At 45.7% G+C, this 16,315-nt stretch overlaps 1 protein-coding gene across 1 annotated transcript; it reads left to right on the top strand.

Moving 5' to 3' along the window:
- Window positions 1-339: 339 nt before the first annotated feature.
- On the top strand, window positions 340-1,443 carry LOC135229020 (PC-esterase domain-containing protein 1B-like). Its single transcript, XM_064278762.1, has one exon. It carries the CDS (start codon window positions 340-342, stop codon window positions 1,441-1,443), a length of 1,104 nt encoding a protein of 367 aa, XP_064134832.1.
- The last annotated feature ends 14,872 nt before the right edge of the window (window positions 1,444-16,315 follow it).

The raw sequence follows: 16,315 nt of genomic DNA, 5'->3' as shown, positions 1-16,315 counted from the left end.
CATCAGTGTCAGCACCGCTGCCCTCCACCAGGGGGAGCCAAGCCGGGTACGGGGGCAGGGCCGTGGGTTCAGAGGTCACACCGTGGGCCTAAGGATTGGCGAGACGGCTTTCAGGGCCCCGGACTCTGCCCCCTTTCTCCGCCCGGTCCAGGCCCAGGCCAGTCCAGCTGCATTAAACAGCCCCCTGTCTGCCCGCCCGGCCGCCCCCACAACCGCCAGCCAGCCAGCCAGCCAGCCTTCTCTCCGTCTCTGGCAGCAGCCGCTCAGCCCTCGGTCCAGAGCTGTTTCGGGACCCGCCGTGAGGGAAGGCAGGAGCTAGGCCCCCTTCGCCCAGCCACCATGGTCCACCTGAGGGCGTCCGAAGTCCGGCAGCTGCTGCACAAGTTCGTGGTCGTCATGGGGGACTCGGTGCAGAGGGCCGTGTACAAGGACCTGGTGCTCCTGCTGCAGAAGGACTGCCTGCTCTCAAGCAGTCAGCTGAAGGCCAAGGGCGAGATGAGCTTCGAGCAGGACAGGCTGCTGCACGGCGGCTGGTGGGGCCGTATGCACAACGGGACCCACTACCGCGAAGTCCGCGAGTTCTGCTCCACACACCACCTTGTGCGCGTCTACTTCCTCACGCGCGCCTACTCCCGGTACGTGGAGAAAGTCCTGCTGGAGCTGCTGAGGGGCGAGCACGGCCCAGACGTGGTCATCATGAACTTCTGCCTCTGCGACCTGTCCAGGTATGGCCAGGATTCCATGTGGAGCTACAGGAGGAACCTGGAGACCCTGTTCTGGCGCCTTCGCCAGGTGCTGCCCGAGTCCTGCCTCGTGGTGTGGAACACTGCCATGCCCGTGGCTGAGACGGTCTCGGGGGATTTCCTGCCGCCTGAGGGCATGCCCCCGACCGCGTGCCTGCGGGATGATGTGGTGAAGGCCAACTTCTACAGCGCCGCTGAGGCCAGCAGGCTCGGCTTCGACGTGCTGGACTTGCATTTCCACTTCCGGCACTCCTGGCAGCACCGGCAGCCAGATGGCGTGCACTGGAACCAACACGCTCACCGAAGGCTCTCGCAGCTGCTGCTGGCCCACCTGGGCGATGCCTGGAGCGTGGACCTGCCCTGCGACGACCTGGTGGGCAGGTGGATCTGGGAAGGCCCTAGGAGCCCTCACAGAGGGCCCGCGAGCGACAGGCTGCTCCAGCACCACGGAGGTGAATCCGGTGAGGAGGCCCCGCCTTCGCGCCCACCTAGGCCTGCGCGCCCTATCGTTCAGTCGCGGAGTCTCCTTGTATCCTGGCCCCAGGTTCCGAGGCGCTTCCAGCAGCGCCGTCATGGCTCCACTTTGCCCTGGGACCAATCCCTGCAGCGCCAGCCATGCTCTGGCGACCCCTACGCACTGCACACTAGATATGGCGGGGAAGCAAACCTGACAGCTGGCCGGCAGCCCCGCCACAGCTGAATACATACGGCCTCTGATCAGCACCAGCGCCGAGTGGCACACCGCGCTTCGCCGCCTTACCCTCCAGGTCCGCCTGCAGGGCCACAGAGGAGCAGGGGCAGGGACCGCAGTCCCCGATGTGACCAGGGGCAAGGCTTGTGTAGCCCCCCTCCACGTAGGCCGTCTTCTCCCCCTTGGACCCTTCCCTGGGGGATGGCCCAGGCAAGTAAGTCTGGAACACCTCCAGCCACCCCTCCGCCCCTCTCAGCAGCGACAAGCCTTACTCGCTGCGAGTTGGGGAAAGGAGCAGATAACAGACGTGCACCCTTACGGCTGTCTCCTCCTTGCCTTGATGCACAAACGAACTGAGAATTAAAAAAGTGAGTTAACAAACACAATGTCTCTGCCGAGTGTTTGGGGGACTGTACCCTGGCAGTTTGTCCATATTGGATCAGTGTAGCCTGTCACTCCCATTATGCTCCCATTGCCTTTTGGGGTAAGGTGCAGGGCATCCGGAACGCCTTCTCCGGGAGTTCCGCTGCTTTCAGGGCCAAAGAGGCAATCGGGCGAAATCCATTCCTTCCAATTACCTGTAGTTTCTGTAGAAGAGTTATTTGTTCAGAAAAGCCCTGAAATTGAGCCGCGCTTCACCATTTAACAAGATCCAATGGTCAATTCAGTGAGCTGACTTTAAGGGCCTCTCAGGGCTGGTGAAAAAACAAGCCTCCCAGACTGTCTTCTGTACCCATAAAGTGAATTAATTTATTTGCACACACTTGGGAGACTGACAGCTTTTCTAGCGGCCAGAGAGTTTCCTTGGCAGAGAAACCAGTTTTTCTCTCCTCACTTGAGGAGCTTTTACTTAAAGGAATAATGTGCCTTAAGACAAACGGGAAGGGGAGGTAGCCGGGGAGGAGATGGGAATCAGAGTGATCTCAAGCATGCTAAGAATGAATGAGCAATTCCAGGGCTGGTTATGGAAAAGGAGAAATGACACATTTTGGCCTTGAGATGATTGAAACCATTGTTAAAGGAAATGTCAAAAGTTGGTGTAAGAACCCCCAAAACTGTTGGCCTGAGATCATGTTTAAATCTTAAACAAAAATATCCCCTGAAATCTCCTTTAAACTGAGAATAGCTTACCTGGTAAAGAATGTCTGCCTTGAGCCTTGTGCTCTTTTAAAGAGCTCTCTATATGGGATCAAACTGACAACAGCAACTGTTGAAAGATGAGAGAGGAAGCTTAAGGGGCAGTGAGTTTATGTTAGTTGGGCGAGAACAACACCTCAGAAAAGGAGCGTGAGAATGGCTGCACCGCTCAAAGAATGTCATCGATGTCACTGAATGGTACATGCAGAAACTGTTGAACTGGTTTAATTTCTGCTCTGTATATCCTCAACAACAGCAAAAGTAAAATAAACTACTTAAAAAAGAAAAGGCAAGATGGCGTAAACAGTCTAATGTGTTCTGCTATAAACCTGGATCTCACTATCGACAAAGGAAATGAGACTGATATTTCATTTCATGCAATTTGAAAATTGATGAGGCATAATTTTAAAATCAATGAGTGCAACCATAACATATAATTGAGCTCCATCTATCTATATAGCACTGTGCAAAACACAGGGAGGGTGCAGCTTATCCCCTTAAAGAGGAAGAACTGGGAGGGGCCGTACTTTGTGCACTCAGACTTCCCTTACACGTGGTATTTATTCAACAGCAACCACATTAGGAAGGTAAAGTTGTTAAGAAGCTCGGTTGGCACAACGGTTAAGTGCTTGGCTGCTAAACCAAAAGGTCGGCGGTTCGGAGCCACCTGCTGCTCTGCAAGAGAAAGATACTGCAGTCTGCTTCCGTCATGAGTACAGCCTAGGAAACCTTATGAGGCAGTTCTACTCTTCCCTATAGTTTCTATATGAGTCATGAGAAATATTGTTAGGTGCTGTGGAGTTAGCTTAGACTCATGGTGACCCCGTGCACAATGGAAAGAAACACTACCTGATCCTGTAGGCCCCAGTGCTTGGTTGGTGTCATGATTAAATTATGTCCCCACAAAAATGTCTGTATGAATTGGGATGGGCCATGATTCCCAGTGTTGTGTGATTTTCCTATGTGTTGTAAGTCCTGCATCTATGATGCTAATGAGGGAGGATGGGTGGTAGTTGTGTTAGTGAGGCAAGACACAGTCTACAAGATTAGATTGTGTCTTGAGGCAATCTCTTGAGATATAAAAGAGAGAAGGGAGCAGACAGACAGGGGAACCACATACCACCAAGAAAGCAGTGCTGGGAGCAGAGGAGATCCTTTGGACCCAGGGTCCCTGCGCCAAGAAGCTTGTAGTACAGGGGAAGATTGATGAGAAGGCCCACAGAGAGAAAACCTTCCCCTGGAGCTGACACCGTGAATTTGGACTTTAAGCCTATACTACTGTGAAGAAATAAATTTCTCTTTGTAAAAGCCACTGCTATGTGGTATTTCTGTTATAGCAGCACTAGGTGACTAAGACAGGTGGAGATCAGACTGCTGTGATCTACAAGGTTCTCAATGGCTGATTTTCAGAATAGATTGCCAGGCCTTTCTTCCTAGTCAGTCTTAGTCTGGAAGCTCCCCTGAAACCTGTTCAGGATCACAGCAGTACGCAAGCTCCCACTGACAGACGGGTGGTGGGTGCACATGAGGTGCCTTGCGTGGGAACGGACCCCCAGTCTCCCACATGGAAGGTGAGGAGTCTACCACTGACCCACCACTGCCCCCTTACGGTCGGTTATAGAGACCCACTGTTACAGAGGGGAGAGCAAAAGGGGTGAAGGCTGTAGTTCCCACATGGTAACAGAGTCATGATTCAGGCTACGTTTGCCTAACTCCAGAATCCACGTGCCTTGCACTATACCACATGCCTTCAAGGTAGACAGGAAAGTATATATTTATGCGTGTGCGCACACATGTATATGGAGGACATGTACACTGCTCACACACATACACACATGCACAAATACCAAGCACAAGAGACGGGCTGTCAGCTGGGTGGTGTCTTAGTCACCTAGTGCTGCTGTAACAGAAACGCCACAAGTGGATGCTTTAACAAAGAGAAATTTATTTTCTCACAGTCTAGTAGGCGAGAAGTCCAAATTCACGGTGCCAGCTCCAAGGCAAGGCTTTCACTTCTTGTCTCTGGAGGAAGGTCCTTGTTGTCAATCTACCCCTGGACTAGGAGCTTCTCCACGCAAGAACCCCAGGTCCAAAGGACGTGGTCTTCTCCTGGGCATTGCCTTCTCGGTGATATGAGGTCCCCATGTCTCTCTGCTTGCTTCTCTCTTTTATATCTCAAAAGATATTGGCTCAAGACACAATCCAATCTTGTAGATCAAGTCCTGCCTCATTAACATTAATGACGCCTATTCTACCTCATTAACATGGCAGAGATAGGACTTACAACACATAGGAAAATCACATCAGATGACAAAATGGTGGCTAAAGACACAATACTGGGAATCATGGCCCAGCCAAGTTAACACACATTTTGGGGGGACACAGTTCAGTCCATAACAGGTGGGTTGTGGAGGTGTTGCTATTTGAAGTGGCACTCAGTGAAAGATAGGGAGAGATCAATACTGAGATGATTCCATGTAACAGATGAAGAGGGGGGTGTCAGGAACATGGGCATTAAATAGGGGGGTGGGAAAACCCGAAGTATATGGAAGGTTCTGGAAACCGGTCAGAGTGGCTGGATCCAAGGTCTGTGTTGAGTGTAATCAGAGGTTAGGTTGGAGGCATACAGGGATTTGCATGTTAAGAGTACAGCAAATTGGGTTTTAGATAAAGATAGTATTGGGAGTAATTATAAAAAACATAGCTGAATGTTTCCTTAAAAACTTTAAGGAGTTCCGGGGTGGTGCAAATGCTTAACACGCTTGGCTGCTAATCAGAAGTTTGGAGGTTCAAGTCTGCCCAGAGGTACTTTGGAAGAAAGGTCTGGCAAGATGCTTCCAAAAACTCAGCCATTTAAAAACTCTATGCAACACAGTTCTACTTGGAGTTGACCCCACGGCAAAAAAAAAAAAAAAAGTTTCTAAAGGAAATCCTGGTGGCGTAGTGGTTAAGAGCTATGGCTACTAACCAAAAGGTCAGCAGTTCAAATCCAACAACCGCCCCTTGGAAACCCTATGGGGCAGTTTTACTCTGTCCTATAGGGTCGCTATGAGTCAGAATCCACTCAACAGCAGTGGGTTTTGGTTTTAAAGGGTATATTTCAGTTAATACAAAATTTTATTTTTGTGCAAAACCATTCACTACTAATGGTATAGGAATAAAGAGGTCTATTCTGAAACATCGAAATCTTTGAATCAGCAAATGAAAAAGTTTCATTTCAGATAGTGGAGGAATTTTTATCTTACTTGATGAAAAATTCTTAAGTACACAAACATGAAGACTAAAATGATGAAAAATTTCAATCGAAATACATTGAGAACAAGTCCCAAGTGGAGACAAACTAATTGTGGAAGCAAAAGGCTTACAGACACTAAAAGAATGCCTTTCCCCCACAGCCAAAGATGGGTTTTGGTCCCAGGAAAGATTCAAAGCTGGACAAGTACAGCCATTAATAACCTGGTATATGAGGCAGAATTGACTCGATGGCAACAGGTTTGGTTTTTTGGGTATATATGGGAGTCCCTGGGTGGTCCAAACGGTTAACATGCTTGGCTGCTAGCCTAAAGGTTGGAAGTTTGAGTCCACCCACAGGTGCCTTGGAAGAAAGGCCTGGAGATCTACTTCTGAAAAAATCAGCCACTGAAAACCCTATGGAGCACAGTTCTACTCTGACACACATGGGTTGGAGGTGACGCCATGGCAACTGTTTATTTTTTATAGTTGATATAGATGAAGACCTATGGGTTAAATATCAAAACCTAATTCTGATCTTGTGACTTAACAAATAGTGTTCTTCATTAAAACAAAAGTACTAAGAACTTCTTTAGTTATTTAATTTTAAAATGAATGTGACCTCCAACAAAGAACGAAAAATCCCACTACCAGAATTCCACTGGAAAAATTAAATAACACACAAAAAGCGAACGGGTATCCTATATCAAAAAAAAAAAAAAAAAAAAAAAAACAACTCATTACCCTAGAGTTGATCCCGACTCAGATAATGCTATAGGTTAGGGTGGAACTGCCCCATAGTGGTTACAAGGAGCAGCTGGTGGATTCAAACTACCATCTTTTTGGTTGGCAGCCAAATGCTTAACCACTGCCCCATCAGCTCTAAAACAAAATTCTAGCTCAACAAAAAAAAAAGGACCAGATTTACTGGCCTGATAGAGACTGGAGAAACCTTGAGAGTAGGGCCCCCAGACACACTTTCAGGTCAGTAATGAAATCACTCCTGAGGTTCACCCTTCCGCCAAAGAATGGACAGGCCCATAAAACAAAACAAGACTAAAGGGGCGCACCAGCCCTGGGGCAAGGACTAGAGGGCAGGAGGGGACAGGAAAGCTGGCAACAGGGAACCCAAGGTCGAACATGGGAGAGTGTTAACATGTCATGGGGTCAGTAACCAATGTCACAAAGTAATATGTGTACTAATTGTTTAATGAGAAGCTAGTATGTTCTATAAACACTCATCTAAAAAAAAAGTACAATAAAAAAAGGAAAAAAGAACAAGTGTTTTTATTGGAGCCCACTTTTTCCAGTATCCCTTTTTGTATGGTGAATATATACATGTTGTTATTGTTAGGTGCAGTCTAGTCCATGTTGACTCAGGGTGATCCCATGTGACAGAGAAGAACTGCCCTGTAGGTTTTCTAGGCTATGATCTTTACAGTAGCAGATCCCCAGATCTTTCTCCAGCAGAGCCACAGGATGGGTTCCAGCCACCACCTTGTCAGTCAGCAGTGGAGTGCTTAACCTTTGTGCCACCAGAGCTCTTTGGATATATACATACCTGTTGAGTCAGAATCCATTCCATGGCAACAGGTTTGCTTTGGGTAGATTAAAGAGAATCAATTAGTAAAGGCAGAAATTAACATTATCTGACTTCTGAAATGATGTGCTCAAAATCACCTACGTAGTGTCCTTTCCAAAAAGCTTAAATGGAATCTAATCATGAGAAAGCCATTAAACAAATTCAGGGTGAAGGGCGCTCTATGCAATAGCCAGCATGAACTCTTTACACTTGTCAAATCTGTGAAACAAACAAACCCAAAAGGCAGAGGGACAGCTCCAGGTTAAAAGAGAATAAAAAGATGTGACAACCAAAAGACAGGCACAATCATTAATGGAGCCTGAATTTACATAAAAAGCAATTATAAAAGGCAATTTGAACATGACGGAAAATTTTTAATATGGGATGGTACATTAGAGGACATTATTATACCAATTTTTAAATATCTAAGACATGACAGTGGTAATTTTAGTATGATTATGTAGCAGAATGTCTTCGTTTTGAGGAGATGCACCCTGAAGAATTCAGTATTTAATATGTCTTGGTGGTTTACTTTTACATGATTCAAAATTATATATAAAACCCACTGCCGCCGAGTTTATTCTGACTCCTAGAGACCCTATACGACAGAGCAAAACTGCCTGGCAGGATTCCCAAGGAGTGCCTGGTGGATTTGAACTGCCAGCCTTTTAGTTAGCAGCTGTAGCTGTTAACCTCTATACTATCAGGGTTCCTATACCACTATACATGTGTATGTACGTACGTGTGTGTATATATATATATATATGTACACACACACATATATATACATGTCTTGGCATAAGTATAGCCACAACGCTCCTTAGAAGAAAGGATGGTGAGACTTTGTCGCAACGACTTTGGACATGTTATCAGGAAGGAAGGACTAGTCCCTGGAGAAGGACATCGTGTTTCGTAAAGTAGAGGGGCAGCGAACAAGAGGACACCCCTCAATGAGATGGATCGACACAGTGGCTGCAACAATGGGCTCAAGCATAACAAGAATTGTGAGGATGGCTCTGGACCGGGCAGTGTTTCATTCTGTTCTATATAGGATCTCTTTGAGTCGGAATCAACTCTACAGCACCTAACAAGAAGAACAATGAAATATATGTATTTATATATATATATGATATACGAGCTCTGGTAGTGCAGTAGTTAAGCCCTTAGCTGCTAAGTGAAAGGTTAGCAGTCAGAACCCACACAAGAGGCTCTGCGTGAGAAAGACCTGGCAATCTGCTGCTGTAAAGACTACAGCCTAGGAAGCCCTATGCGGCAGTTCTCCTAAGTCACATGGGATTGCTATGAGTCAGAGGACCTGGACAGCACTCATGACAACAATGTGTGTGTGTGTGTGTATTTATGCATGGGGAGAGAGAAAGAGCGCAAGCAAACCTCTGTGTTGTTAGTTGGTGTCTAGTCAGCTCTGACTCATGACAACCCTATGCACACTGCCCGGCCCTGCACCATCTTCATGATTGTCGGTCGGCTTGAGTCCATTGCTGTGACCACTCTGTGTTCTGGTCGGCTTCCAGCCCGAGGGGCTCATCATCCAGTACTGTATAGAACAGTGTGCTGTTGGGATCCACAGGGTTTTCACTGGCTGCCTTTCAGAAGTAAATCACTGGGTCTTTCTCCCTAGTCTTAGTCCAGCAGCTGCACTGAAACCTCTCCACCATGGGCGACCCTGCTGGTATTTGAAAGGCCCACGGGATTGACTCCAGCTTCACAGCAGCATACAAGGCACTATGGTACAACAAACTAATAAAGGAGACAAAAAAAGGTAAAATATTAATAATTAGCGAATCTCCATGAAGGGTGTACAGGTGTTCATGGTATTATTCTATTTTCTCTAGGTTTGAATCTTTTTTAAACTTGCATTTGAGAGAGAAGTGAAAAAGGCCTGACGCTAAAGGAGGAAAACACGAGTAAAAGTTCGTAAGTAGCAACATTTCACCATTCAGCCATCAACTATCCCCTGTGTTTTGCTTCTCTCATTTGGTCTCTGCATTTTAATATCATTGAAATTGCTTTGAGAGACAACCACTTACTTTTTTTTCCTGTATCAATGATGTGATATAGTTTTTAAATCTCTGACAGTGGCTTTCAGCCCAGGAAATTACTAAATTTATGCAGAGCCAACTCCTGTGAATGAGGTGGGCAATCCAAATGGTAGCATCACAGTGAGACAGAATAGGAAGTGAGTTGAAATATCAGACAGAGCCTGTGAGTTCTGGTCTAACTCAGGCAGCCACAATCATGGAGCCCCCACGTGTGTCAGAGCACAACTGTGCTCCCTAGGGTGTTCAATGGCTGATTTTTCAGAAGTAGGTCGCCAGGCATTTCTTCCAAGGAACCTCAGGGTAGACGCCAACCTCCTGGGTTGCAGCCAAGCTTGTTAATCGTTTGTACCCCTAGGGACTCCATACAGTTGATAGGCGTGACATATATTAGCAAAGTGGGAAATACTGTCTTTGTTAAAATCTAGATATTTTAAAGCTATAAAACTGATTATTTTTTGTAGGTTACATGTTATCTTTTCCAAACAATTTCTACCAAAGGAGTTTAAGAAATAGTTTGAATGATGACTTTAACATTGTGGAATAACAGTAGGATTTTTAGGTCAGATCCACCAATTTAAAAGCGCTGTATTAACCGATGAAACAGGTAACAGGCATTTATGTAGGATTACATTTGTGTGTTCATATGCAGTTAGGAACACAGTGATAAGCATCAAGTGATATTCTAAAAACTGCGATAAACCAGGATATGTTCACGAAAAGGAATGAGACAAATAAGGGTAAATTCTGATTCATCAGGTGTAAAGTGAAAGTGTAATTTCTAGCTGACAGATTCAGGCAGATGATGGGATTTAAAATAGAAATTGGTCCATGGAAACTATTGGTGGGAACCGGCAGGCTCAACAATCAAGAACACTGAAAGAAAAAAAAATCACTTTTGCTGTTGTTAGGTGCCATCAAGTTGGTCTCGACTTACAGGAACTGTAAATATGATGGAGGAAAATTGCCCCATATGGTTTCATAGGCTGTAATCTTTACAGGAGGAGATCACCAGATCTTTTCCCCCTTGATGGCACTGGGTGGGTTCAAACTATCAACCTTTTGGTGAACAGCCAAACACTTAACTACTGGCACCAATACAACTGTCATCTTCATTAATGAGTTGCTTTTCCAAGAGTTATTTTGCTAGAACCACCATTAATACCTCTATCCATGAGGCTCAGGAACTTAAAGGATTAACTTTTAGTTCTTTGAGATATGAAAGACCAAACCAGACCCGTTGCCAGGGAGTAAATTCTGACTCATAGCGACTCTACAGACAGAGTAGAACTGCTCCATAGGGTTTCCAAGGCTGTCATCTTTACGGAAGCAGACTGCCACATCTTTCTTCCACGGAGCAGCTGGTGGGTTCAGACCGCCAAATGTTTGCTTAGCAACCAAGCGCTGAGCCACCGACCCACCAACCATAATCTCTCTACGTTGTCAATCACATTGTAATTTTCAAAACCACTCCCCTACCTTCACTCTTGTCAATATCCGTGAAGCTGTAACAGCATATTTTGTTAACTTTCCCCTTCTGTAACATCTGCTTTACCCAGGTGCTGGCTCCTGGGTGTGACATTCCCCAAGTTCTGCCCCCCTGGGGTCCGGTTTGGTGTTAACTGGTCCCCACATCCAGAGAACTCGCTGGCTCCCACGGCTCTGATGGTGACTTCCTTTAGTGAGAGGATTCTAAGCAGTGTGATGGCCCGATGGATGGGAACTTGGCCTTAATTCACTCTGTTGCATGAAAGCTTTCCACCCACCAAGCCCCGCTGGGTTGCTTGCCCTGGGGACTGCTGAAAGCCATGGCATTAAAGGCAGATAAAAATCCAAACCAGTTACTGTTGAGCCCATTCCAACTCATGGCACCCCAGTGTGTGAGTAGAACGGTGACTGTAGGGTTTTCAATGGCTGACTTTTTGGAAGTAAATCACCAGGCCTTTCTTCTGAGGTGCCCCTGGGTGGACTCGAACCTCCAACCTTTTGGATAGCAGCCCCAAGATTTTGAACCATTCAGGGACTCCTCAATTCAAGTCAGCCCAAATCAATCAAACAAACAAACAAACAAACCCACTGCCATGGAGTCAATTCTGACTCATACTGATCCCACGGTGTTTCCAAGGCAGTAAATCTTTAAGGAAGCAGGCTGTCACATCTTTCTCTCATGGAGCTGCTGATGGTTTTGAACAGCAGACCTTTTGGTTAGCAGCTGAGCACTTAACCACTGTGCCACTGGGGCTTCAAAGTCAACAAAGAGTAATTTCTACTAAATAAAATACATCGTTGAAGGGGAAACCATGCAGATGTCCATCAGCGGATAAATGGATAAACAAAATGTGGTCTAGCCATACAACAGAGTATTACCTGGTCATAAAAAGATCACAGTACTGAAACATACACAACGTAGAAGAACCTTGAAAACATAGTATTAACTGAAGGAAGGCAATCCCAGAATACCACATATGGTCTGTTTCCACATATATGAAATGTACAGAACAGGCAAATTTATAGAGACAGAAAGTAGTTTGTTATTGCTGGGTGCTGTGGAGTCAATTCTGACCCCACGTGTTACACAGCAGAGGTGCCCCAGGGAGGCTCCCTGGCTGTAATCTTTATGGGAGCAGATCACCAGGTCTTCATTCCACAGTGCTGCTGGCTGGGTTCAAACCAACAACCTTTTGATTAGCAGCTGACCACTTAACCATTGCTCCACCAGGGCTCCCAAACTCAAAATATGAAATAGTAAATACAGCATGTGATTTTTTTTTAATTTAAATTTGTAGGTGTTTCTTATAATGTCATAGAGCCTCTGAGTGGAGCAAACAGTTAAAGTGTTCAATTACTAACTAAAAGGTTGGTGGTTCAAGCCCACCCAGGGGTGACAAGCCTGGCAATCTACTCCCAAAATGTCACAGACGTTGGAAACCCTAGGGAGCTGTGCTCTGCGCCCAAGGGGTCCTCATGGGTTGGCATTGACACGGCAGCCACTGGTTTGGGGTTTTTGGTTCTTTTAAGATCAATCCACGGAAAGCATTATGGCTGCTTTAATAAATGTGAGAATTGGATGTTGGAATACACAGGAGGCAGGTACAAACTTCTTTTAACTTCAGTATCCACAGATTTGAATCAAAGGCTTTCAGGGTGTTTGAAATATCTTCATAAAGCAAGGCTTTCCAGGAAATACGTGGGAAGAAACCTGTTCTAACTGACCTAATCATTGCTTACCCCTGAATAACTGGCTTTCAGGGTCATTGTCTGTAAAATGAGTCTGTTTCTGGCGTGTTCACCTGGTGTTTGAAACTCCAGTCCTAAATCTGAGTGTACGTATTAATGTATGGATGGATGGATGTATATGAGGAGCTCTGGTGATGCAGTGGTTAAAGCACTCGACTGCTAACTGAAAGGTCACTACGAAACCACCAGCTGCTCAGCTGAAGAAAGACTACAGCCTTGGAAACCCTATAGGGAAGTTCTACTCTGTCCTGTAGGGACATTATAAATTGGAATCAACTTGACAGCAGGGCGTTGTGCTTTTGTTTTTTTTGTTTTGGATATGTATACACACAGATATATATTTATTTATATATGTAAATATTATGTAGAAATAAATCTATGTGTATACATACAAACTTCTCTGTGTGTGTACATATAAACAAACAAAAAAAAGCCAAACCCATTGCTGTTGAGGCAATTCTCACTCATAAGGCAGAGCAGAACTGCCCATAGGGCTTCCAAGGAGTGGCCGGTGGATTCAGTGCGTTCGAACTTTGGACCCTTTGGTTATGAGCCAAGCATATACACATATGCATATATACAGAGCCCTGGTGGGCTGTGGTTAAGCATTCAGCTGCTAACCAAAAGGTGGGCGGTTCACATCCACCAGCTACTCCTTGGAAACCCTGTGGGACAGTTCTACTCTGTCCTATAGGGCCGCTATGAGGTCGAGCTGACTCCATGGCACCTGACAACAATGACACACATACGTATGCATAAATAGATTTTTATATATACATACACACATACACAAAAAAGAAAAAAAAACCACTGCTGTTGACTTCCGAGGGTTTCCAAGGATGTAAATCTTTACGGAAGCAGACTGGCACACATTTCTCCCAAGGGCTGCTGGTGCTTTCAAACTGCTGACCTTTCAGTTAGCAGTTGAGTGCTTTAACCACTGTGCCACCAGGGCTCCTTATACATATTCGTATATATATATATACACACACACATATAATATACATACATACAAATGTATACCCTGTTGTATCACCCAGGAACTCCACCTATGTCACCTAAAAAAACAAAAACAAAAACAGTTGCCAGTTGATTCTGACTCTTGGCAACCCCACGTGTTGCAGAGTAGAACTGACCCACAGTGTTTTCTTGGCTGTAATCTTCTTGGAAGCAGAGTGCCCAGGCCTTTATTCCACAGCACTGCTGGGTGGGCTTGAACCACAAACCTTTAGGTTGTGCCAGCAGGAAACTTTCATCCAAACTTGTATAAAAAATTAACGTAATTCTATTGTTATTTGATGAAAAATTTCTTTAGAAAGAAAGAATTGCACTGATAAAAGTGTCTTGAGAACGTAAGGTCTTGTGCTGATCACTGTTCTTCTGAGCAAGGTGGGAAGAGAAGGTGAGAGAATGTCCTGTCTACAATCACAGGAATACAGTGAACAAGCGGCCCTCTCGGGTAGCCAGGGAGGTGGGGGCCACGTTTATATTTAAGTCTGTACGAGAACTCTCTCTCTTTCTTTTTTTTTTAACAACCATTTACTTTCCTTTTTTCTTAAAAAGTCTCCTAGATATGCCATTCCTAACGGCAACATTTTTATTTCACCTCTCAGGACATGACCTGTAACTGTGAAGCCCTTGATAACGGAAAACCTTGCTAAACATGTTTGCAGTATGTGATATGCTTTTCTTCATTTTGGCTGTAGAATTTTTCTACAGGAAATTCAGTTTGCTCACTAGAATTAAAATGACCCCGCCAATCACCTTTAATTTTTCCACCATGAATAAACCCCAACCTCTCTGTCTCTTTCCTCTGTCTCTCTCTCTTTCCCTCTCAGTACACACAGACACACAGACACACACTTGCATATAAATCTTCTTCTTGGTCAGACATTTTCAAAGTCTTGGAATCTTGCTTTCCCCGTGTAGATGGCTCTAGCAGATTCTAAAGCAAACACGCCTTCATCCATTGCTGCCGGGAGTATAAAATGCTATAGGTGCTGTGCAGAACAGTTTCGGCCATGCCTCAAAAAGTTAAACATATGATGACCCTGAGATCCAGCAAACCCAGTCCCAGGTATTCGCCCAGAAGAAGTGAAAACAGGAATGCAAACAGAACCCTGTACACCAGTTCATTACAGCGCTTTTCATAATGGCCAAAAGATGGAAACCACCTACATGTTCATCAACAGATGAAAGGATAAACAAAATGTACTCTCCCCTGCCCTTGCTGGCCCTCTACTTCACCAAACATGATGTCCTTCTCCAATAATTGACCCCTCCTGATGACGTGTCCACGGCAAGCAAGTTGGACAATGTTCTGTGTTAATCTATACAGTTTTCACTGGCTCATTTTTGGAAGCAGATGGCCAGACCTTTCTTCCTAGTCTGTCTTAGTCTGGAAGCTCTGCCGAAATCTATCCACCATGGGTGGCCCTGCTGGTATTCGAAATACTGGTGGCACGGCTTCCAGCATATCAGTAACACCCAAGCCACTACAGTAGGACATACTGACAGATGGGTAGTGGACAGTTCTCCACGCACATCTATCCTCAAACTATGCTACCTATTCACAAACCTTCCAGCAATTCCTTTGTTATTCTCTCCGAGTGGGCTTGTTCTTCCCCTTGGCATGTTCTTGGGAACCTTCTGCTCTCTCATCTATACGCACTACATGGTCCCCCTTCCAGGACACCTTTCTGAACGTCCCCAGATTTAGCAGCCATGTGGATGGAACACCTGTATTCCAGGTAGCATGCACTGTACCTCTGGAAAGCCTAGCTCCCCTACTAGACTGTTACCCCTTCCTCTTTATTTCTATACAGTCTTCTAGTGCATCCCAGAATATGGTAGGTGCTGAGTCAATGTTTGTAGAATGAAGAATTATTAATACAAATTAAATAGCAGACTAATGATAAATCATGCTGTTGAATGTCTGTAGTGAAAAGCTTACATAATTATTATGCTTGGAAACCCTGGGGGCGTAGTGGTTAACAGCTGCGGCTGCTAACCAAAAGGTCAGCAGTTCTAATCCACCAGATGCTCCTTGGAAACTCTATGGGGCAGTTCTGCTCTGTTCCTTAGGGTCGCTATGAGTGGAATTGACTCGATGGCAACAGGTTTGGTTTCTTTTTGGTTAGCAATGAAGGACCTCTGGTGGCATAATGGTTAAGCACTCAGCTGTAACAGAAAGGTTGGCGGTTCAAACTCACCCTGCGGCTCCAAGGGAGAAAGCCCTGGCTATCTGCTCCTGCGAAGACGGTTGTTATTTGGTGCCGTCGAGGAACTTCCAACTCATAGCATCCCTGTGTGCAACAGAAAGAAACACTGCCTGGTCCTGCGCCATCCTTACAATCATTGTTATGGTTGAGCCCGTTGTTGCAGCCACTATGTTAGCCCATCTCATTGAGGGCCTTCCTCTCTTTCACTGACCCTCTGCCTTACCAAGCACGTCCTCCTCCAGGCACTGGCCCCTCCGGATAACATGTCCAAAGGAAAGATGGCAGCCTAGGAAACCCTATGGGGCAGTTGTATTCTGTCAAACAGGGTTCCTGTGAATTGGAATCAACTCCAAAGCACAGCACAACAGCTTAGCAGTGAACCAAACGTTTGTGGGTAAAGGATTCTGTTGACAACA

This window comes from Loxodonta africana, chromosome Y (assembly GCF_030014295.1).
Source record: "Loxodonta africana isolate mLoxAfr1 chromosome Y, mLoxAfr1.hap2, whole genome shotgun sequence".
Taxonomy (NCBI): domain Eukaryota; kingdom Metazoa; phylum Chordata; class Mammalia; order Proboscidea; family Elephantidae; genus Loxodonta; species Loxodonta africana.
Note: the sequence above shows the minus strand (reverse complement) of the source record. Positions and strands in the feature narration are given on the sequence as shown.